Source organism: Leguminivora glycinivorella, chromosome 11 (genome assembly GCF_023078275.1).
Source record: "Leguminivora glycinivorella isolate SPB_JAAS2020 chromosome 11, LegGlyc_1.1, whole genome shotgun sequence".
Lineage (NCBI taxonomy): Eukaryota > Metazoa > Arthropoda > Insecta > Lepidoptera > Tortricidae > Leguminivora > Leguminivora glycinivorella.
In genome coordinates this window covers 2,823,958-2,849,630 of record NC_062981.1, presented here as the reverse complement: position 1 = coordinate 2,849,630, position 25,673 = coordinate 2,823,958, and the positions used below count along the sequence as shown (strand labels likewise).

Sequence of the window (25,673 nt, the reverse complement as noted above, 5' to 3'; positions counted from 1 at the left end):
GGTCGACAAAGCCGATTCTACGTCGGTAGGTTTGGAGAGACGCTAAGCCAGCAGTAACTCCAACCAGACCCTTCTAAATTATATGTCATAGAGGTATATTTAATTTCATCATATCGTTACTTCCTAAGTCGCACTTCTACAAAATGGCCACTCGCGGGCCTTAGAGCGATGTCCACTTTAAATTTCAGTTCTGCTTCTTCGGAAACGAATTCTAACTCTCTAAGAGAATACGCTAGAAGTGTTTTTAAGAGGGTCATGGCGTATCTTTTACCTGGAAGAGAAAAAGGTGAAGTTAGTCATTTTTCACTCACTTATTTTCAAGTTTTTCTAAAATGACTTTGCACTGACATTTAAATGAAAGTCATACAGTGGGTAAGTATCTATTAATATGTTATGTAGTCTAATTTTCATAAGAATTCGAGACAGTTCTATCGCTCCATGTACCTACACTGCAAACGTAGGACCTTGATTCGGTCCTACATTGAGTAGCTAAATATTTGATCTAATATTTTACCGAGAAATTTTCTTCTCCAAATCCTTGGTGTGGATAAGAAAATCTATGAAACTAATCACTATTAAGACTTCCTCACGTCTTTTTTCCCTGGATACGTAGCCGAATGGCACGAAACGGAACGCTCGTAGATATCTATCTCTATCGCTCTTGCGTATTGGCGCAACAGAGCCAGACTACCTTTGGCGGCGTTTCGTTTTCGTTTCGCGTCGCAGAAATGCCATTCGGCTACGGGGCCTGACAAGCAACTGGTAAATATCGTAAGTTCCAAGAAACTCGTATGAACCGAAGTTGAAAACTCTTAATATTACAGATGGCAACAAATGTGCGTGATGAAGTGAGCTCAAACCCCATCATAGAGCCCCCGCGAAGGTACGAGACCCGTAGCGCGCGCGCAGGATTACTGCGGCTTGAGCCGCATCGACTAGCTAAGTCTAAAAAACTTACCCACGTCATGGGCCGTAAGGTGTACAATCAGCTACCACACGAAATAAAAAATATGCATAGTGCTGCACTGTTTAAGGCAAAACTTAAAAAATGGCTTCTCGAGCAGACGTTTTACGACCACAAGGAGTTATTTAGTTATGTGAAATATTGTAATAAACTAAATGTAATAAATGTAAATACGCACTGTAACTATTGACATGTAATTTTAAATTACCAATAAATTATTATGAATTATGAATTATGTGCAATGCACCCAGCACGTTTTAAACCTCTTGGGTCTTGTACTTAGGTATCTATGTAAATATCTTTTTATATAACTAAATGTCAGGAAAACGGCCGCGGGAGATATCCCATTCAGCGTCAACGCCATGCCCAGTTATGTCGGGAGCGTAAACCTTTAGGTACTAGACTTAGCTAATGTCAAAAATGTGTTTACGTACCGATACACGATCTCTTTCCATAACTAAATGGCAGAAAAGCTGCAGCAGGTATCACTGAGCCGTTGAGCCATCGTTCTGGTTTGAACTCCAAAGCATCAGGACCCCAGTTGTTTTTGGAGCGGCCGGCGCCGATGGCGTTTATAATGCATGACGTGCCTTTTGGGATCGTGCACTGCTCTGTGGAGAAAGGTATATTTTATGTGATAAAAATATTAATTGAGCAATTTGACTTATCTATCTTTAAATTGAGGGGCGGCATGAGAGATGTTGTTTAGTTGTCTGAAGTTGCCAATATTCTAGTGGGTTCGTATACTTCTCAATTTTTTGAGACCAACAATAGGCTAGTTTCCTATACATAAAATAAAATATTTTATGCAGTGCACGAAATAAAGCATCACATAATTAGAAGAAAAATATGGACAGTAGTTATTTTTAAACATAATTTCTATTTAATAAGTCAAAGAGAAAAATATAAAGTAAATGAATTGACCGTGACGTCACTCCTCAGTATTTCATAGTAATTCCATATTAGCAAATCGTTTTGACAGTTCATAAAAAGATGCTGATTTGACTAGTAGGAAACTAGCCTATTATATAATACGAGTAGATAAATGATTAAATATCCTACATATGTCAACTGAAATGAAGCAAACTATACAAAACAGGCCTTGAGGCATAAATACTAAGGATGTTGGCAACATTTCCTCGTAGAAATGCAATGCTGAGAACATTTTTCGAGTAGGTCGTCAACTTTTTAGTCACCAGTGACGGCAACCAGATTCGCGATTTCTAAAAATCCTTTTAATTTTAACCGTCAAATACATACTTAGCTTGAGATCGTGTGTCGCCTCTCGTGCCACCATCGGCAAGGGCGGATGCAGCCGTAGACTTTCTGAGATGACGGCCTCACAGTACGTCATACGTGCCAAGTCTTGCTTCTCAACTGGCCGTTTGCTGTCCCCGAATATTGATTGCAGTCTGAAATAAAAAAGGCTATTTGGTGCTTATTTTATTTACCAAAAAATCTACAAGTTTACTTCGTACACTATAAAGGCCGCGCGTTGACATATATCATATCACACAGTGAAATGAAATGAAATGAAATGAAATGAAATGAAATGAAATGAAATGAAATTCTTTATTCTTCAATTTAGGCATTAACATAATGCTCTTATGAAAGTCAAGGGTACATTTGTACAAACATAAATAAATAAATTAACCAATTATCCTAACTGAAAATACAATTTAAATTAAATAATTATGCATATAAAGCAAAATACATTATTTTGGTTTGTCACTTAAGTACATTTTCCATATATCCCGGTCTGTGATATAGTCCTTAACTTTATAGTATGCCCTAGCAATGAGCGCCCCTTTTACAACGGCTTTAAACTTTGCGTCTGTAAGATTACAAATTTCTAGTGGAATTTTATTGTAGAACTTTGTACAGTTTCCCAAGAAGGACTTTTTCGTTTTTACTAGTCTACAGGAAGAAACTTTAAGCTTACCCGAATTTCTGGTAACCTTTGCTTTCTCAGAGTTTGTTGGAAAAGCGTACAAATTTCTCCTGACATACATAATGACTTCGAAAATATATAGGGACGGCAACGTTAAAATGTTAATATTTTTAAAGATTTCTCTTAGTGAATCTCGTGTCTTTAAATTATAAATTGCTCTTAATGCTCGTTTTTGTAGTATAAATATTGTTTCTATATCGGCTGCAGAGCCCCACAATACAAGACCGTACGACATCAAACTATTAAAGTAGGCGAAGTAAACCAGTCGTGCCGTTTCTACATTAGTTAACTGTTTCATTTTTTTGACTGCAAAAGCAGCTGAGCTCAATCTATTTGCTAGTGTAGTTACATGAGATCCCCATTGTAATTTTGGGTCCAGCGTTATTCCTAAAAACACCGTTGTTTGCGCAAAGCCAAGCAGCTGACCATTAAGCTTGATATTCGAGACTAAATTTAGATTAGAACCAGTACATAAGGAGAATTTCATACACTTGGTTTTCTTTGGGTTCAACATTAAATTATTTACAGAAAACCAATGGCCTACCTCAGAGAGAGTGTTGTTCACCTCAACTAATTCGGTATCTCTTCTATTCACCTTAAAAAGTAAAGAAGTGTCATCGGCATACATGACAATGCCAGATTTTTGGCTCACCATATATGGCAGGTCATTCACATATACCAGAAACAGAAAAGGGCCTAAAATCGAACCCTGTGGCACACCCATCTCTACCACTTTATCTGTTGAAAAAGCGCCATTTACAGTAACTCTTTGGCTTCTTTCTGATAGATACGATTGTATGAGATTTAATGCTGGTCCTTGAATACCATAGAAACAGAGCTTGGAAATTAACGTTTTATGATCTACGCAATCAAAAGCTTTGGAAAGGTCGCAGAAAACTCCAATCACGTCCTGCGACTCTTCCCAAGCTTGCAAAATAAATTTGATTAGACTTATACCTGCGTCAGCAGTAGATTTATTTTTGGTAAAGCCAAATTGTTGTTCATGTAGAATTTTATTACGATTGAAATAGGAAATCAATTGATTAAGGATCATCTTTTCAAATATTTTACTGAATGCAGGCAATATAGACACTGGACGATAGTCAGTCGGATTATGGCTATCACCTGATTTGAAAATTGGTACTACTTTACTGAATTTCATTAAACTTGGGAATACACCGATATCTATACAATTGTTAAAAATTAATGCCAGAGTTGGTGCCACAATCTCCAAAATCGATTTCAGTACCTGGACCGAAACACCCCATAAATCTTCAGTTTTCTTTACTTGTAACATTTTAAACGTCTTCATTATGTCTAATGCGGAAACACACTGAAATTTAAAGTGACTTAAATTTTTAAGTTCTACATTTTGACGTAGCAAAGATTCAGCAACAGCTGTTGACGATGACAGTAATCTAGTGGTTTCTTTGGGTATTTCGGAAAAGAAAGCATTGAACTCATTTGCTACTTTAACGGGATCTGCTTCTAATTTACCATTGACTGTCAAGGTGATTGAAGGATTTCGTTTACTGTTTTGACCAGTTTCAGTGTTTATTATTTTCCAGACCGCTTTAGATTTACTTTTAGAGGTTTTTATTTTTTCTTTAAGATAAGCTGCTTTTGCTTTTTTGCATACTAGTTTAAAAACTTTTGAATAGTTTCTGACGTATTGGTGAAAATTTTCGTTGTTGGTGTAAGATCTTCTTTCATATAACTGATACAATCTGTCTCTACTTATGCGTATACCCTTCGTGGCCCACTCTCGAAATGACATTCTACTTTTTAATCTTATTTGCTTTTTTCCACAAGTTTTATTAAATTCCGTGCACACTGTGTTCTGGAGCATGTTAAACAGCTCATTCGGGTCATTCGACTCTACTTGTGTATTTGAGATTTTAGCAGCCAAGTTAAACTTAAGTTGTTCCAGTCTGTTTTTACCTAGTGGCCTAATTTCGATCACGCGGCCAGTATCTTTCTTTTCACTCGGTAGGCTAACAATAAGAGCTTTATGGTCCGAACGAACACCGTTCACCACACTTGACCCCAGATGAGAACAGCTTAACCAAACGTTATCAATGCATGTAGCGGTAGTAGGAGTAACCCGAGTAGGTTCCTCAAACACGTAATGTAGATTGAATGACCGAAACAAAGATACATACAGGTCTTTATCAATAGATTGAGTTAAAACATCTATATTGAAATCGCCACATACGACTATTGATTTTTTGGAATTGGACGCTTTATTCAAGACATCTTCAACAGTATTCATAAAATAAGCCATGTTGCTAGAAGGTGGCTTATAGATACAAATTATAAGATACTGGTCCAGCTCTGCAGAGGCGATCTCACATATTCGATCCACAGAAAGAGCCGACAGGTCCCTACGCTCTTTAAATGCTAGGCCATCTTTCACTAATACAATAGAGCCACCCCCTACCGTGGTCGTTCTGTTATAAGCGCTAGCTACTACAAAATTACTTACATTAAATTTCATTGTGTCGTCTTTCAACCAAGTTTCCGTCAAGCAAACCACATCGAGATCTTGTCTTTCTGTAAACAACTCTAAATCTAGGATTTTGCCAGAGAAGCGATTTATGTTTTGGTGTAGTAGTGAAATACTTTTTTGCTTATCTGTTGTCTTTACTGTAAGTTTAAATTATGCAAAGAAATTTCTTTCGGCACTTTAGTATTTGTATTGCTGGTGTCACCAAATACATTGGTAATAGACTGTTTTGCATTTAGTACATGTGGATCAGAAATGTTATATGCCAATAATTTCACTAAACACCGTTTCTCTACTTGCGACATGTACATTGTATATTTTGTTAATTTGAAATTATAGATAAATTTATTAACATCAAATAACTGGATCGCTTCACGAACCTGGCTCGTCGCATTATACATAAACAAATTCATTCGGTGAATACACAGGTTGTAATCTCGAGTCATATTAAGAGCGCTATGACAAAAAAAGGCGATATATTGTAAAATGCACAATATTTATCGACAAAATTGTACACTTTACTCATACTAAAAGACAGTGAAAGTACTTGTTTCAGTTAGAACATCTTATTAACTGTCGGTTAATTAAAAAACATATGGAAAAAAAAGCTTTTTCAATTAGTAATGATTGTTTTCCTGAAGCTCGTTTAGGAAAAACCGCGTGAAGCACAGAATTCGGAGCTCTTATTATCTACAATTTGATAAGCTCACTCTCATAAATGAGGTAAATTTAAGTTCCAAATATCTTGTACTTAAGGCCCATTAAACAATATTTATCATTTAATCCTTTAAAATTGAGAAATTGAAAGTAAAACGAACTCAATTTTGTCTTGAAAATACATTGAAACAAGTGATCATTTCTCCGAAAATCTACATGTTATCGAAGTTATTTTAGTATATAAATAATCTGTACAATCTGCTTAAATTGCTGTTATCCATTTGTCGTTATAATATTATATAATGATTTTTTGCCAATTTTTTGAAAACTAGCCTTCCTGTCGCTATTTGACCGGCGACGGACGCCTGCGATTTCAGTGCCGCGCCGGAGCTCGTATAGGTGAGACGTATGTCACTTCGCTCTCCGAGTTTTGATCGCAAACGTCGAGAATATTTATCGTTGTGTGGGTCGGACGCCTTGTTTATACACGGGCTATCCTCGCATTGTGTGTGTGTAAACAGCGTTGGTCGGAATTTGATCCTAGATCCGTAAATATTTGCTTTTGTAATATTTTGTTATGTTTGAATGTTAAAGTATTACAACGTTATGATGATAAATATGTAAAAATTACAATACGGTCAAGATGATAAGACACATCAAGATGGTACTCGGGATCTGATGATGGAGCCAGAAGGTGGTCACCAGTACCAGTGAACCATGTAAGTAAACGACTTCGTGTTTAGGCTCGTTGGGTTCGTCTCAACAAGACCTTTGACAAGAGGTGGTACTCAGGGTCTGATGATGGAGCCAGATGGTGGTCACCAGTACCAATGAACCATATAACTAAACCCAGAGATGGGGAAATCGTAATCGATTCCGGATTACACGATTACTTGATTTTACTTTGTAATCCACTACTGGGTGTCAGATTACTTGTAATGTAATCAAGTGAAACGGTAAATTACCATTACATGTAAAGGAATCACTAATCATCTATACAATAATTACTATTACCAATAATTCGGAATCATAGTCGATTCAAAGTAGCTGAAATTATTGACTTGATTACTTTCAGATTACAAATATGTAGTACCTCAGATTGCTGACTGTCACTTTGACACAAAAGTCATCATGGGTGTCGTAAAATAGGTTTTAGGGGGTGCTGATTCCAAAATTAATGACCAATGTGGAATCTGACATTGCTGACTGTCATTTTGACACAAAAGTCGTCATGGGTGTCGTAAAATAGGTTTTAGGGGGTGCTGATTCCAAAATTAATGACCAATGTTCAATCTGACGTTGCTGACTGTCACTCTGACACAAAAGTCGTCATGGGTGTCGTAAAATAGGTTTTAGGGTGTGCTGATTCCAAATTTAATGACCAATTTGGAATCTGACATTGCTGACTGTCACTTTGACACAAAAGTCGTCATGGGTGTCGTAAAATAGGTTTTAGGGGGTGCTGATTCCAAAATTAATGACCAATGTGGAATCTGACATTGCTGACTGTCACTTTGACACAAAAGTCGTCATGGGTGTCGTAAAATAGGTTTTAGGGGTGCTGATTCCAAAATTAATGACCAATGTTCAATCTGACATTGCTGACTGTCACTTTGACACAAAAGTCGTCATGGGTGTCGTAAAATAGGTTTTAGGGGGTGCTGATTCCAAAATTAATGACCAATGTTCAATCTGACGTTGCTGACTGTCACTCTGACACAAAAGTCGTCATGGGTGTCGTAAAATAGGTTTTAGGGGTGCTGATTCCAAAATTAATGACCAATTTGGAATCTGACATTGCTGACTGTCACTTTGACACAAAAGTCGTCATGGGTGTCGTAAAATAGGTTTTAGGGGGTGCTGATTCCAAAATTAATGACCAATGTGGAATCTGACATTGCTGACTGTCACTTTGACACAAAAGTTGTCATGGGTGTCGTAAAATAGGTTTTCATGGGTACTGATCTCAATATTAATGATCAATTTGGAATCTGATATTGCTGACTGTCACTTTGACATAAAAGTCGTTATGGGTGTTGTCGAATAGGTTTCCAGGGGTACTGTGCAATGTCAGGTTCCAAATCGGTCATGACTTTTTAAATCATTTCATTAATTTTGGAATCAGTACCCCCTAAAACTATTTGACTACACCCATGATTCCTTTTGTGTCAAAATGACAATTAGCACTGTGATATTCCAAAATAGTTATTAATTTTGGAATCAGCACCCTTGGAAACCTTTTTGACGACACCTATGACGACTTTTGTGTCAAAGTGACAGTCAGCAATGTCAAGATTCCAAATCGGTCATTAATTTTCAAATCAGCACCTCCGGAAACCTATTTGACGACACCCATGACGACTTTTGTGTCAAAGTGACAGTCAGCAATGTTAGATTCCACATTGGTCATTATTTTTGGAATCAGCACTCCCTAAAACCTATTTTACGACACCCATGATGACTTTTGTGTCAAAGTGGCAGTCGGCAATGTTAGATTCCATATTGGTCATTAATTTTGGAATCAGCACCCCCTAAAACCAATTTTACGACACCCATGACGACTTTTGTGTCAAAGTGACAGTCAGCAATGTCAGATTCCACATTGTTCATTAATTTTCGAATCAGCACCCCCGCAAACCTATTTGACGACACCCATGACGACTTTTGTGTCAAAGTGACAGTCAGCAATGTCAGATTTCACATTGGTCATTAATTTTGGAATCAGCACCCCTAAAACCTATTTTACGACACCCATGGCGACTTTTGTGTCAAAGTGACAGTCAGCAATGTCAGATTCCAAATCGGTCATTAATTTTTAAATCAGCACACCCGAAAACCTATACTCGTGGTATATGCACTTGAAATGTGAAAGTGAAAATGCTAGAATGACATGTAAACCAAAAACAATTTGAGTGACATAAAGAAGTAAAGTAATAAGCCTGGAATCGAAGTAAAGTGGAATTCAGATTACTTAAGTACTTGATTACCGAGGAATCCATATTACAGGAATCTATATTATACCGATTCCAAAGGAATAGATTACAGAGGTAATCATAATACAGCATTACAGTAATTTTCATATAACAAAAGCAAATATTTGGGATGGGATCTACTTTTATAATTAATTTTTTAAATAAATTTTAACATAATTGATATTATTTTGCGCTACATTCTAGTATTTTCGTACAAAATAATGTTTATTAGAAATCAAAAGTTTATATCGAGATAGTAGATTGTGGTTGTTATCAAAATTCCATAGAAAGGATCAAGATTGTTTTGTCCATTATTGTAGTGCGAGCGAGTGATAAGACGTGCTAGAAAGGGTCGGCATATTGGGCTCGCGCGGCGGGTAAAATACCTAATTTCGCCCGACGCCGAAATGTTATAACGCTCTTAAAACAGTATGGAAACGTACATACAATTATCTTACATTTAGATTTAATTTGAATGTCAATCAGTGATTTAATGCCAGTATCCAGCGACCTCTTAGTTACATTAGTATGGTTTCCGGCCAATACAACTATGGTAGTGAATTTATCATACTCGCATGATCGAATTTTTTCAATGAGATCATTAAACGATAACCCTGAATAGCACCTATTAACTACATTTTGTTGAAGACACTCAGCCATTATAGGCCCAATTCCCACACCTATTTTGTCAGAGAAAATAATAGTTTGTCTTTCAGACCGTGACGTAGAAAGGCAACGCAGTTTCGATGTTTCCTGTTGAGACTTGTCTTGTATTGACGCCTCACCGCTTCGAGACGCACTCCCAGCATCAGCCATGCAGCATAACCCAAGCGTGGTATTCTCCTCAGTAGGTGAGGATCGACGTACAGATGTCTCACAGACCGGAGAATCCTGAGATGAAGCGGCCGGTAAATCAATACACGCACTTGTATGCCTACGACGACCATTAGCGCGATTGCGTCGATTCCACAAGTGACGACGACGTTTGACCCTTTTAGAATTTGAGCGCCTTGGTACTTTTTTGTGCTTCGGTGAAAGGATAGATGACTCATTATCCTCTATGCAGTCATCGGCTTGTAGGAGTTGCTCAGCACCTTTAGTGAGATCTTGATCGATTTTGCCAGAGTCTTCGGACTCTTCATTCTCTAGTTGTGTTGTTAAAAACCACTCGGTTAGTTCGCGGTTTTGTTGGCTAAGTTGCGTGAGCTCCGCTGCTGCGTTTGATAATTCAGATGACAGTGTCCTAAGGAGTCGCTATTTAAAAATCTATCCTCTATAAGTACCTACCTGCTCTCGGTTTTACACCTGTGCTACACAAACTGCCTCACAAATCTACCAACTCGTCCTTTATTCCGGATCTCCTGCAAAAATGCGGCTATCTATCTGCTCTCTTTTGACCAGGCACAAATACATACTGCAAACCACTGCTTTCGAAATACTATTAATATACGTCAGTGCACTTTTACAAAATTTTGAACCAAGACCTAAGATGCCACTGCAAGGATAATGAGAAATACAGGAAATTTACCTAGTGGTACTAGGACTCGGTCACGAAGAGACTGACCAGTAATTATTCTAAGTATGTACTTAGCACAAATGAATAATATTTTTAAAGTAATAAAGGTCTTACTCAGCATAAAGCTTCTCCTGCACCCTTGGATGCCTACCAATCATCAGGATCGAATACATCAGTGTGGTGGCTGTAGTTTCCTGTCCACCCACTATAATGGTGTCCACCTCAGCACGGATATAGTCGTCGGTCATGGATGGATCAGCTTCGCTTAGCTCGAGGATAATGTCGAGGAACGAACGGAACTTTGTTTGGCCGTCTTCTGAAATACAAGTATTTTAGTTACTAGTCTAGTAAGGGCCACTCGCACTAACGAAAACCCTCGGGTTAACCCACTATTTTATATGGAATTTGACAGATGACAGCCCACCAACCCTGTTAAGTGGTTGGTGCAAGTGGGCCTTATAGGTATAATATGCGTAACCAAAGCGTATCGTCTCCGTTGGCTTGGTCACCTTGAAAGGATGAATGAAGATCGGGCAGTCAAAAGAGCCTACTTGGGATGATCGAATGGACGCCGTCTTGCTGGTCACCCAAAATATCGTTGGGCGGATAGAGTGGAGGTAGACCTCCGTGAGCTCGGCGTCGGCGAAAGCTGGCGCGATACCGCTCAAGACCGAGCAAAGTGGTGTGCTCTTGTGTTGGAGGACAAAACTCATTTTGGGTTATCGCGCCAGCCAAGTATTGTACTAGTCTAAGGTTTATACGACCTGGGGGCCGATTTTTGAATCTCACGGCTAGGGATTGCAATTGCTGGATCCAGCATCCAGCAATCCAGCTGGATCCAGCGCATTTTTCGGTCTGCTGGATCCAGCAGCCAGCGCTGGATCCAGCGCTGCGGATCCGCAAATAAAAAAATCTTCAATAAAATGCGTAATTAACTTCAGTAAACTTATTTTACGTCATGTTTAAAACGGTTCCGCGTTCCCGCGCGTAGCCCGTGGCCGCTTAGCATAAAATAATTCTATTTCGCTACAATTGTGTGTTTTTTTTTTCAAAAACGTAAGTAGTTTGAAACTTGAAACTGTATAACTACTGAAATCTCAAAATGTATTTATAGTATTTAATTATTTACTGTTACCTACCGCAAAATTTCTTTTAAGTTTCAACTTATGTTTAGATCAGAATATTGATTGATGTTTGTCTATATAATATACCTACTTAGAGGTTTATTTTTTCATAAATATTAAGTAAGTTAAACTAAGTACTGGTAAGTAAATTAGTAATTTTCAATGTGAACTAGTGAATGCCCAAATGTTGTGCCAAAAAAGCAGGCCGTGTCTACTCTGGTTGATAGCAGTATTTATGTACCTACTTATTGTAGTACCTTCGCTTCATCGTTGTTACACTTTTAATGACATGTTTTTTTATGTAGATATTGTAGATTGCTACAAGGATAAAAATGGTTACAAAAAGTAATGCCAACTTTTTACAACTAAATTTTAAGCTTTTTTCCCTGTTAGGATGGAGCAAAGTAGCAGTTTTCTGTTCACAGACTATGTTGGCAACTTGGCAGTATAATCATATATGACAGAGTCCAGTAAGGGGCGACGACGAGCGAAACGAGGAGGGGCGTGTTAGGTTGACCGTGAGCAAACCGGAAAAAACTTTTGAAATGTAATAACAATAAATTAAACAATATTCTTCCAAAAAAGGAAGTAGGTAACTATTTAAAAAAAATATGTAAGTAAAATAAGTAATTGCACCCCTGTCAATAAATTTAGAAGTTCATAGGAGACTCAGTATTGCATATTTTTCGAAATACGCCATAGATATTGTCGGTGTTCAATAAAACATTTGGTATATACAATAAACAACTGGTTGTATATTCCGTCAAGTAAAAAATTAGATAACATGAAAGTTCGGTTTAAAAAAAAAGGCCTTTTGAAAAACCCTAAAAACTGCCAAACTTTAAGTTGGTAGGTAAATGCAAGATTGGCAAATTTAAAAAAAAAACAATATGATAATTTGGGAAATGAACATTCGGCGGAATAAAATTCCGCGAAACGTGCGTTGGGAAGTGATATTCGGTCATACAATTTTCGGAGATAAATAAGAGAACCGTTTTAAGTTTTTTTTTTGTTACAAAATTGCGCGTTTTCATCCTTCCCTTCACTATTTCAAATAATTTTAGTAATAACAGCCCTATAGTAGAGCAAAATGTAATTTTTTTTTGGCATTTGTTCTACCTGCTGGATCCGCGCTGGATCCAGCTGGATTGGCGCCGATCCAGCAAAAATCCAGCTGGATTGAAAACACTGCTGGATTGCAATCCCTACTCACGGCGTTCGAATTCAGAAAATAATAGGCAATTCACCGTTTTCAACCGGTATTTTAGTGACAGTGAGACTCAAAAATCGGCCCCCTGAATGAAAAAATCAGCACTATTGAGAAGATCTTTTTAGCTACTAAGTATGTATAATGTATAATGTACGTTTAATTTACCGATATTTGGTTGTTTTAAGGTTCCGTTCTGTTTCATGGCTGTAATTTCATTCCTTTTCCTGGCTATTACCTGAAAAGGAAAATATTATTTAATATTTCATTCATGTATTTGTCTTAATAAATCAGACCTATCCTATCGATTACGCTTACGATTAAACAGTTAGAAAAGCAAATTATTCACGTTTTCGTATATAATTTCTGAATTATACTTTCGGTATTTGACACTTCTTCTTTGTCATCCTACTTCTAAGTATGTCATAAAATACTCTCTGATGTGGCGTTTATTTTTTCTAAATCTACTTTTATTACCATATGTCATGGTCATGTCAGTTTCAGTTTAAAACCCACTGAAAAATCCGTGCAAATTTTGCTTGATCTGTTGTGTTAAAAAATTACTTGTTTTTCATAGCAAGAAATGAGTGGAAAGTTGTACCTACGTGTGGTGTACTTAATATGTACGAGCTGAGCGTGCTGTGACTTTGTGTGAAAGCAAGACTGTGATTGTGATTTTGCCAGTCTGTTCCAGTGGTTGAACCACCCTAGAGAGTAGACTTCTAGGATGAAGCACACACAGACGCTTTGAAATGTAAGTTACACGACTTAAACTTTTATTTCACTAGGTTACTATAGTACCGTCACCGTCAGACGTTGCAACCTTCTGTGGTAAGTAACTTTATTTTAACGTTACCACAGAATATATAATAGTACAAGTACAGAAGGCCCACTGCTTTGATGTTCACGAAATGCCGCCTTTTTAAATGCCTACAAAATTTTTACAAAGAAACCAGCCGCACGTGCGCAGCGTCGGATGATAGGGTTGCCTATGGATTAAAACGAATTAGATAAAATTTTATACTATTATATTTAAGTCTTGGGTACTTTCTAGGTATATATACAGCATTTTGGTTTAAGTTCCAACATCACAAGCCTTAGACTTATATTGAGGGATATAGACCGTGATTATGCTTTTGCCGCTGAATTTACCGTGCTACCAGGGGCGGCTCACTCCGCGATTCTATCGCCGCGCTACAAGTACATGCTGGCGGCCGCGAGTTCGCGGCCTAATCAGGGGTGACGCGCGTTCTCACGGAACGCACGTTCGGACTTTCTATTGTTACTTTACGTCGCGATTTATTTTTTAAGGTTCATATGCGACGTCCGCCTGTGGAATGGCTAATAATGCTTAGGTAAATAAACGTCATGAATAAAATAGGACAATTTTACACAGATCTACTATTAATTGTCCCACGGAAAAGTTCAATAAGGCTTGTGATGTTGGGATTTGAACAAAAATATATAAATCCTGTATATAGACCTAGAAAGTACCCAAGACTTGAATATAATAGTATGACATTTTATTTGAGTATTAATTCGTTTTAAACCATAGGCAACCCTATCGTCCGACGCTGCGCACGTGTGGCTCGTTTCTTTGTTAGAATTTTGTAGGCATTTAAAAAGGCGGCATTTCGTGAACATCAGCCTTCTGTACTTGTACTATTATAATATATTCTGTGCAGACGGTAACAAATGATAGACAGCACTATTTAATTACTTATATACAATTGTTTTCAAGCTTATTGTATTGCGCTATCGCCCGACCCAGGGCTCCACGGAAGACCTGCGCTGTGGCACCATCAGTGCCAGAGCACATGCTGAGTGGTGCCCTTTTGCAACCACAAACCAAACCCTCTGTTACTAATTTTGTACTGTTTAGTATGTAAGTGTCAATTCTACACCCTGGTTTTATTTAATTCCGTTAACTTTAAGGGAAGGTTCTTTAGGTCAAATACAATTAATTTCTCTAAGAAACTAGCGTCTTAACTCTACGGTTATAGAGTTATTAAAAAAATAAAAATAATTACTGAACACGTGTGTGACAGCCTTTACCACTTCCCAAAGTTATTTGTTTTGACATTTGCCGTCAGACACTAAATTTGACACTGACTTTAATGTTATGATTAAGGTTCTCTCACACTTATTAATTCATTTATTATGTATGGAAAGGAAGAATTTTTTTTTACGAATTTAACGGGGTGGTTCCTGATGATGAACCGAACTGCGTGTCGAATTTAATGGAAAACAATAAAAATACGGTGTATATTTTCTTTTTGGTTGCAATAAATGCCTTTTATTTCTTATCTTAGCCCTGCTGAATGTTATAAGGTTCTCGATTTTCGATTTGTTACTAACCGTGTTTGAAACATTATGCAGTATCTCCACACACTTCACCAGTTCCTTATACATGGGCGTCCTCTGATAGACCCAGTCTGGATGCATGAGTAGGTTGATGCCCCTCGCGATCAGCAGTTCCAAAGTTCTGCCGAAGGCCTGGTAGTACTCTGTGGTCACAAGCTGTTCGGAGCTTGGGAAACCGAGTGCTGTTTCTGAAATGGGAAAGTTTAGTGTAAAACAAGGTACAAAGCAACTTCAAATAAGGTATAGTAGAGAGATTTTTTAAGATTAACTTAATTAGAATAAGTTTTTAAAGTGTATTCCTCACTGTATGGACTTCGGTCTGAAATAAAGATTTTTTCAGTACAGATGGTCGTTTTTTTACGCACTAGTTCGTGAAGTGGTTCATTATATGCCAGGTCGAAACTTCGGAGGCTCATCTGTACTGGAAAACGTCGTACGATACACGTGCGAAAAGGAAGTTCGTAACTCGTGTCGATTTAAAACACTCCCTTCGGTCGTGTTTTAATTTATCGCCACTCGTTTCGAACTTCCTTTTTTACGCACTTGTATCGTAATGTACTATTTATTTTTAAAATTGAGGAAACAAATCAAAATTTGTAATTTTTTGCAATCTGGTGTGGCCCGGAAAAAATATAATGTTATATCTTCTTTACGCGTAGGAGTGAGCAAAGTGACAATTTCTTCTCTGCTAGGAAGCTAGTGATTATGAGTAGTAATACCATAATTTTTTTCAAAAATATCACATTTCATAAAAGTGGCGAAAAAAAAGAAATGCTCATTTATGAAATCGACTATGCGCAGAGTTCCTAAATTCTAAAACTTACGGCAAATAGTCTCCAGCGTAGCAAAAGCCAGGTATTTCTCCATGATGTCGAACGGCCCCTTCCCCGCCTCGGCCTTCAACCTGCCCACCAGCTTGTGCGCTTGCGCGTTGAACACGTCCTGGTACCCGTCCACTATGGGGCCCACGAAGGTGCCGGCTAGCTTCTTTATGTTCTTCTTCCATACTGATCCTAAAATAATATAGGAAAATATAAAATAATGGCTTCGAATCCCGTGGGCCTCTGTCAATCTGTGTAAGAATGTCCTATAATATTTATTTATTATTGTAGCGGGGGTGCCCGAGGAGTAAATGGTAAAGCCAATGTGTACGTAAACTTATATTTTACAGAGCCTTTACAATGACGACGATAGCTGACGCGTTCCCCAACCAGTTAGAGCGAGAGTGAGAACTGGAGCGGAAGCACGGTTTAGGCCCATGAGTACATATTCCCAACCCTACAGATTATCTAATCTACAGAGTCCCAATTTAACAGATAACCAATTATACAGATTCCCAATTCAACAGATAACCAATTACACATGTTCCCAATTTAAGAGATAACCAATTATACAGATTCCCAATTCAACAGATAACCAATTACACATGTTCCCAATTTAAGAGATAACCAATTATACAGATTCCCAATTCCACAGATTCTCTATAATACGGATTCCCAATTTAACAGATAACCAATTACACAGATTCCCAATTCTACATATTCTTTATTCCACAGTTTCTTATCTCTACAGTTTCCCAATTATACAAATTCCTAACTTCACAGATTCTTTAGTTTATTTATTATCTATTATTAAACAGAGCCGCTTTCTTTGTAGTCAGATGAAAAACTTTGGTTAAATTTTTAAACTCTACAAATTAGCATCCTTCAAAATGACCAATTTTACCGTTACAGTAAAGAGCTTCATATTTATTGAAATTCTAATAGGAGGTTCTGCCTATGTACAATTTCAGTTTACAACAAATAAAACGAGTGCGAATAAAATTCAAACTTATTATTTAATCACTCAACAAGACCTACCTAAGAAATAGTTTTTATCTAATTTGATACAACATACTCAAATTTACATATCATATTTTTATGGTTCTATTATAATATTTAATAATATTGTATAAATATATGTATTAGAGTAAAATTTTAAATAGTATACATATTTTCAAATATGGCCGTACTAATAGTATAATCTGTAGAATTGGGAATCTGTAGGACTGGAAATCTGTTGGACTGGGAATCTGTGGAATTGGGAGTTAGTGGAAATGGGAGTCTGTATAATTACGAATATGTTGAATTAAAATTTTGTAGAATACCAATTATGTAGAATTGTGAATGTGTAGAATCAAGATTCTGTAAAATTTAAATTATGTAAAATTGGGAATCTGTAGAATTGTGAATATGTTGAATCAAAATTCTGTAAAATTTTAATTATGTAGAATTGGGAGTCTGTAGAGATAGAAATCTGTAATACAAATCTGTAGAACTGGGCCTAAACCGCTGAGATTAAAGACGGACAAGTCGAGCATTTCTTTTTATTTTTGCCAATAAAAAAATTTTGATTGTTTTAGGGAAGTTTAGGTCAATTGTACTCAGAATCACGAGTACTTTCAATTTCACTGGGAGACAAAAAGTGTCCCAGAATTTCCATACATTTTTGTTACTTTCCTCTTTTGTTACCCCATACAACATGTACGGAAAATGGTAACAAAATAAGAAAAAATCGTATGGGACTATTTTTTTAACAGCTAGCATTGAAAAAGCTAGTAATTCTAAGTAGTAATAGCATTTTTTTTAAAGATCACACTTCATAAAAGTGGCAAAAAAAAGAAATGCTCAGTCAGTGGATTTCACTGAGTTCATTTGACACGCTAAGTAGATACGTTTACTTGATCTAGTGGATACAGGCGTGATTGTATGTATGTATTGTATGTTTGTATGTATGTATGTATGTATGTATGTAGGTGCTTTAAGTAGACATACCAGTGGCCGTAACGAGTCCATCGCCAATCCATATGCGGCCGATTTTGTAGAAGAACGACTTCTCAATGAACGTGTTGGTCACTTGTTTCACAGAGTCGGGGTCGCTTACGACTGCAAGGTAATAACATTAATTAATTAATTTTGATACAAGGTCTTGGGACATACATCACTTTTTGTCAATAATCCTTATACACAATATTGACGTGATATCATGATTTTACAATAAAATAAAGATGACAGTAAGTAAGTAAGTAAGTAAGTAAACACTTTATTGTACAGGAAAATAATACAGCACATAATATTTAAAATAAAAAGTTTCAGTACAAAGGCGAACTTATCCCTTTAAGGGATCACGGACAGTCACGCATGCGATAGGAGGTAAACCAGTAAACAGGTCACCAGCAGGGTTAGCATATGATTGTCGCGAGCGAGAGTATGTCGCCACGAGATAGACTATAGTAGTAGTATTTTTACCTGTGTGATAACTAAGTTTATAAACTTTTTACATTATTTTTGTATTATATCGAGGCAAGGATATTAATACCTTGTAACGAATTGGTAAGTCATTATTATGAAGACATAAAACCAAAGATTAATTACGCAATAAAAAAAAAACATTTAATTCGGTATTAGTAGATTTGGTAGTAACTTTGAATATTGACTGGTAATGACAGTGATGACGTCATTCAAATGATTTTGACAGTGGCAATAAGTGCGAGATACACCAGCCCCAACTTTACCCTCTCATGTGGACACACTTTTTGGCCTAACAACTCAATCTAGCTGAATATAAATCTATGGCGGCGACATACTCTCGCGACAATCATGTGCTTGCCCTGCTGATGGTAAGCGATCACTGCCGCCCATGGACAGTTGGACATTCTAGAAAGGCGTGGCGTGGACGTGCGTGCCGTTAGAAAGGCCTTACCTATGTACTGAGTAACAATAAGATGTTTGTTAATTGGTAATAACTCTGAAACTAGGCGAAATCCAGAATAGTTCATATGACATTTTAGTATTAAAATGTGACCAGGAATACTCTGTTGAAATTATTCGGTTTCCTCATGTCATACTGTGTACATTTGTACAATGTACAGTCAACCAATTGGAACCCTATATGGGTAATTCCATGCAACAGAGTAATGTAAGTGACCAATTACTCGCATGTTTCTTCATTCATGGTGCCAATTTAAATATCAATATATCTAAGGATTAAAAGTAGGCTTATCTAGAGATAAATTAAGACTCCAACTTGCACCATAAATAAAAAAACACGCAATGAAGTGGTCACTTACATTACAGTTACGTGGAATTGCCCATATAACGTCGCTATGACATGGTTCTACAGTGGCCTAGGGTTCCAATTGGTTGACTTTTCCTTCTGTGCATGAAAAGTTCAATAAGGTCATTATACTCGTAATGTTTAGTTGACTTACCTATGACAGGTATAGGCCCGAACCAAAAGATGAAAGGCTTTTGCTCCACATCGCTTTTCTCCGACAAGTGTAGTATCATGCGGTAGATGGCTGCAAAATAGTATGCGGGGCGAAAGTTAAACATTGCAAACGAGTGTAAGTTAAACCGCGACGGCTTGCTGGAGCGAGGAGCGAGTTATAACTAGGGGCGTAAGAATATTGAAAACACGAGTCTTTATAAAAATCGTTCTCTCAAGCGAGTTATGAAATTTATAGTTCCGTACTAAACTTTTTTAAAAACTTGTTTTTAAAGTTTAGTACGTAACTAGAAATTTCATAACTCGCTTGGAAAAACGATTTTTCTATAACTCCCGCAATATTTTATCGCATTAATTAGTGCCAGAAGTGGTTCATTACGATAACTACAAAGGGCAATATGTACTAGAAAACGTCGTACGAATTACAATACATGTGCGAAAAGGAAATTCGTAACTAGTGTCAATTTAACACTTTCGAAACCGGGCTCTACGCGGCGCTACGACATTTTCGCTACATACGGGGAAATCCATGTAATCGGCTACGCTTCTACGAGCGGTGTGCCCGACAGTCGGGTTCTTGGTAGCGAAAGTGTTAAAAACATCTCCTTCATCTCTCTTTGGTCATGTATTATTTATCGTTCTCGTTTATCGTTCCTTTCCGAATTTCCTCTTTCGGCACTTAATTTTTTTTTACATAATTATGCGCATCGCATATCTCTGAATTGAGATGAATTCATATGTATTTTCGGACCTTTTTGACATACAGTTCCTTATGCCGTTTTCATATTATCCGAGCCGTTATCAGATGTATTTAGGACCGATATCCCGTACACTGAAGCCGCCATCTTTGATTTTTGCCTCTGAAATTCTTCCGACATCCGATATCGGATCGGATAATGTGAACACGTACTTACCCTCAGTGCTAGTGGCAAGCCGTAGCGCGTTGCCCACTATAGGCAGGGCCGGGTAGGACGGCAGGCCGGCGAAACAGGCGCGCGCCCGGCGCGTGCGCAGCCACGCCAGTGCCCATGCGCAGAAGAACGCCAGGCAGACGATTGCCAGGGTGTAGTACATTGTGGCACTGGAAAATTAATTAAGTATATAAGTTGATGATGATTATTATTATTTATTTATTTATTTAAAAACATATTTCAATGACATTACAGATAAATCCAATGCGTCATGAAACTTAAATTAAAAAAAAAAAACAGTAAATAAGAACATGAAAAAAAAAACAAACAATAAAGTTTACAACTAAACAATTGATTTGGGCGATGACGTAACAGCGTGGCTCCGTTGCGTCGTTTGCCCCGGTGTAGGATGATAAAATATTCTCACACACACAGAGAGACAAACAGACGGATAGACAGAAACATCAAACTTATAACACCCCGTCGTTTTTGCGTCGGGGATTAATAAGGGAACATAATATACCTACATATTATCAAAGAGAATCGATATTTATAGAGAGTTACTGTCTAAGTAAAATGTGTAATCACAGTGCACAGACTGCCATTTCTCGACACAGGCTTAAAACTTTTGAACCTCAGTTTTGACAATTTGGCCCATATTCTTATCTTGATATGTGTTAAAATGTCAAATATTAATATGAGCGCCATCTAGCCGAGCGTCCCCCAAAGGTGTAACGCCATCTACGTCACCGTACCTTTTTTATATGGTTTTCGTTTTTTTCTTAGACTTTAGCTGTCTATACGGAGTTACATATGTCTTTATATTATGTTCCGTTCAAGAGTTCCAGTACATATTTGTCAGAGAATACAGAATACAGAACAGGCATTCCATTCCTTAGCAGACCGCATCAAAAATGCAACGCAAATACTTCTCGAGATCTTCACGTTGTTCCACGAACAATTATTTAGGTTACCTTTTCCTTTTTACCCGTAGAAAACAAAAGGAGGGTTATGATTTTTACCAATAGGTTGTAGGATTTTATCCGAAATACATAAATACGACCACAGATGTCATATATACCATAGAATAGATCAAGCAAACGTATCTACTTAGCGTGTCAAATGAACTCAGTGAAATCCACTGAGTTGTCCGTCTTTACTCGCAGCTTGCAGCTTTCGGGCGTCAATTTTTGTAAGTTGAAGTCAACCAAAACATAGAAAATGCCTCGTTACGTGATATTCAATTGCAACAACACAAAAATTATGAACAATCAAGAGCCTGAGACATATTTAAAATTACAGGCAAGAATCAACTTCAGTACAAAATTTGACACGCTCGGCCCCTATACAAATATATGAATTTGTTTCTTCTATCTAAATTAAGTTCTGTGAATACGACGGTGTTTTATAAGTCTGACGTATCTGTCTGTCTGTGTGTCTGTCTGAGGCATCGTAGCTCCTGGACAGAGAGAGATTTCGTGGTTTTTGTTTGAAAGCTGAATTAGTCGGGAGTGTTCTTTAGCCATTTTTGATGGAAATTGTTCCGCTATGTCGATGTTTTTTCAAAAATTAGTGGTAAGGTGCATTAGGGTAATTTCGAACGACAGCAAGTCGTCTAATTTCGAAAATCGTATAAAAACCACCATTATTTCCATCATATCAAGATTCCACTTTCGAAATTACCAGCATTTCTGTGATTCGGAATTACCTAATGCACCTACATATAAATCAGTGCGAGTTATTATATTAACCCCCGACGCAAAAACGACGGGGTGATATAAGTTTGACGTGTCTGTCTGTCTGTTTGTCTGTGTGTTTGTCTGTGTGTGTGTCTGTCTGTCGCATCGTAGCTCCCGAACGGATGAACCGATTTATAGATTTAGTTTTTTTTTGTCTGAAAGCTGAGTTAGTCGGGAGTGTTCTTAGCCATGTTTCATGAAAATCGGTCTACTATGTCGCGGTCGAGGTTTTTTTCAAAATTTTAATGTAAAAGGAGTTCGCATTGCATTGCAGTATATTTGCAGAATACTCACAGACGTTGTTCCTCAGCGATGACCGAGCTAGAATTAAGGTTCGCGACGCGTAATCATTGTCTTAAGTGGCTAAGTGAGCTAAGTGCCTAATGATCAGCTATCAGGAAGTTCTCTAGGAAGGATTAGATGCAGATCTTGAGGGCATAGAAGCATGTCATTCATGAAGTCGCACGCCGATGTGAATAACTGAATATTGTCATTGTCATGACTTTTTTTGGGGGACACTACAGATGAACCCAGACCCAAACTAAGCAAAGCTTGAACTATGGGTGCTAGGCGACGATATACATACTTAATAAATAAGGTCAATGATGAATACTTTTGTATGTTAAATTGTATCTTGTTATTTAACCCCTCAAGCGCCTTGTTTTTTTTTGATACCACGTCGGTGGCAAACAGGTATACGGCCCGCCTGATGGAAAGCGGTCACCAACCTATGGACGCCTGCAACTCAAGGGGTGTTACATGCGCGTTGCCGACCCTTTAGAAACTTGTACACTCCTTTTTTGAAGAACCCCATACTGTAGTTCATCGGGAATACCTCGACAGGGAGCTCATTCCACAGCCGGAGCGTTCGTGGGAGGAAATTCCTCTGAAACCGCATTATTCTAGATCTGTCCCACGAAATTGAAACTGTAATTAACAAATTGAAAGTTATTAATTCAGTAGCAAATTTTTGACAACGGCGTTCCAGGGGTTAATGCATGTTAATTATAAGATGTAATGTTTTAAAAAGAAGTGGCCCGCCGAGTTTCTTGCCGGTCCCATAGTGGATCCCAACTGAGGGGGGACTGAAATCTTCTCGAGGCTGAGCCGTAGGGTTAGAGCCGGCGTAGCTTTATTTGACGTTCATATGCGCATTGTAATATGCCTACTTGAAAAATAAATATTTCATTTTTCGACGACCGGTCTGGCTCAGTCGGTAGTGACCCTGCCTGCTGAGCCGCGGTCCCAGGTTCGAATCCCGGTAAGGGCATTTATTTGTGTGATGAGCACAGATATTTGTTCCTGAGTCATGGATGTTTTCTATGTATATAAGTATGTATTTATCTATTTAAGTATGTATATCGTCGCTTAGCACCCATAGTACAAGCTTTGCTTAGTTTGGGGCTAAGTTGATCTGTGTAAGGTGTCCCCCAATATTTATTTATTTATTTTCAAAACGGGTAAGTGTGTCATTAGGAAAAGTTTGTCTGGCCTTTACATTTCTGCTTTTTACTCATAGTCTCATGTGTTTTTTCGAGTTCATGCTTTTGCAACTTGCTACTCGCGGTTAGTGGTGGCGTATGAACTCTCAAAAACCACTTATCATAGGTTTAAATAGGCTAAATTTGAAAGCTAGGCTCACTTTTCCTTATGACACACTTATCCGTATTGACCTTACATCCTTATATTAGGTACATAGCTACTATTATTATATATTAGGTACGTAGAAAAAATCCATTACTCTGGAACAAATTTCTGTACTTTAGTATGGATAATTGATAACATCATTTAATACTAATTTTATTCATGGTTGCGTTATCTGATTTTAATGTGGGATCACAGAATTGATGTTCACGACTTGTTTGTGATGCAAAAAAACTATCCTCGTGTCTTAGTTGGAATTACGGATGCGAATACGGATGTAACTCGTGTCGATTTAAAACACTCCCTTCGGTCGCACTTGTATTGTAATGTAATAATGTAATGTATGCTTCTAAACGAGCTCTGGGTGGCTAGCCGAATGGCACAATCGCTCACGAAACGCTCACGAAACGAAGCGCTAGTAGATATCTATCTCTATCGCGCTTGCGTATTGGCGCGACAGAGCCAGCGGCGTATCGCTTTCGTTTGGCGTCGGAGAAATGCCATTCGGCTACGGGGCCAGAGCTGCGAAACCATCCTAATTTTCTCAAGGATGAAACTATGGGATAATGTAGAGTTGGTACCGATGTTGGCTATGATCAGAGAAGCAACTGAGCACCTTTCCAGGCCCCGTAGCCGAATGGCATTTCTCCGACGCCAAACGAAAGCGATACGCCGCTGGCTCTGTCGCGCCAATACGCAAGCGCGATAGAGATAGATATCTACTAGCGCTTCGTTTCGTGAGCGTTTCGTGAGCGATTGTGCCATTCGGCTAGCCACCCAGGTTGCCTGAAGGACCTACTCCAAAATCTTGCCAGCTCTTGGACCATTATGAATTGATATAATCATCATTGCCACACATTTTCACCGGCCGTAGATTGAGAAAATAAGATAAGTTAAAGAGACTTTCAAGCATGTGGTACGTAAAAGTTACGACCTAATGCGAAAGTTTTACTTAACCCCCGACGCAAAGTTAATAAGTTTGACGTGCTTGTCTGTGTATCTGTCTATGGCATCTTAGCTCTCGAACGGATGAACCGATTTAGATTTCGTTTTTCTTTTGTTTAAAAAAGAAAATAAGGCAATGCGAAAAAATGCGACATTGTGTAACTTGTTTGTTAATTATTAAGGAAATCATTTCTATGATTGCAATCAATTAATATAATTACTATCTCTTTTATTTATACACGTCGTTTTCTTGCCAAATGATGTCTTTGTTTAATCATAATTATAATATAGGCATCTAGACTTATCGAATTTGGCACAAGAAATGATTGTTTCCTGTAGTATTTGACATAAGAAACCAATTTTTATAGATTTTGGGTATTAAAAGTGTATGGTGGCTACGTATTTTCGATATAGTTTATCGAACTTAGTGTGCTACCGTGCTACGCCAGCAAGACCTCCAGTGCTCAGGCTGGATACGGGATAGTAACTAAACCAGCGTACTCTGCAATCGCGGCAGATGCCTGTAACCCCTCGGCCATCCAGGTGCCGAAGCCAAATGGCATTTCGGCGACGCGAAACGAAAACGAAATGCAGCGATAGGTAGTCTGGCTCTGTCACGCCAATGTGTAAGAGCGATAGAGAAAGATATCTACTAGCGTTTCGTTTCGTGAGCGTTTGTGCCATTCGGCAACGTACCCAGGTCACAGGTTGCTCAGGTCGAAAGTATCTCTCATAAGAGATTTTCTTTCACATATGTAATTATTTCATGTTATTGTTCCTCGCATTTCAAATGTTAAGTAGGTACCTATGTTTCCTTTCCATATTATTACTGTTTTTCTCTTTATTGTGCTATTTTAAAGTTGTCACATTTAAATTTAAACTTAAACAAGAAAAAGTGACCGCCTAG

General features: G+C 37.8%; 1 protein-coding gene across 1 annotated transcript; it reads right to left on the bottom strand.

Annotated features, from left to right (window-relative positions):
* Positions 1–20,601, bottom strand: LOC125231303 (cytochrome P450 4c21-like). Its single transcript, XM_048136744.1, has 10 exons — positions 20,442–20,601; positions 19,511–19,600; positions 18,075–18,185; positions 16,086–16,274; positions 15,256–15,449; positions 13,066–13,135; positions 10,681–10,882; positions 2,225–2,376; positions 1,399–1,575; positions 1–271 (listed from the first exon to the last, which is right to left on the bottom strand). The coding sequence occupies exons 1-10, from the start codon at positions 20,599–20,601 to the stop codon at positions 117–119; spliced, it is 1,500 nt and encodes a 499-aa protein (XP_047992701.1). The 3' UTR covers positions 1–116.
* Positions 20,602–25,673: the final 5,072 nt, after the last annotated feature.

What these genes read in the sequence shown, in the direction of transcription:
- LOC125231303 (XM_048136744.1), bottom strand. Translation starts at nt 20,601, where the DNA reads ATGTACTACACCCTGGCAATCGTCTGCCTGGCGTTCTTCTGCGCATGG. An exon ending in TGGACTCGTTACGGCCACTG is followed by an intron (nt 16,275 to 18,074) that starts GTATGTCTACTT and finishes ATATTATTTTAG; the next exon opens with GATCAGTATGGAAGAAGAAC. An exon ending in TGGAAAGAGATCGTGTATCG is followed by an intron (nt 272 to 1,398) that starts GTACGTAAACAC and finishes TTTCTCTTCCAG; the next exon opens with GTAAAAGATACGCCATGACC.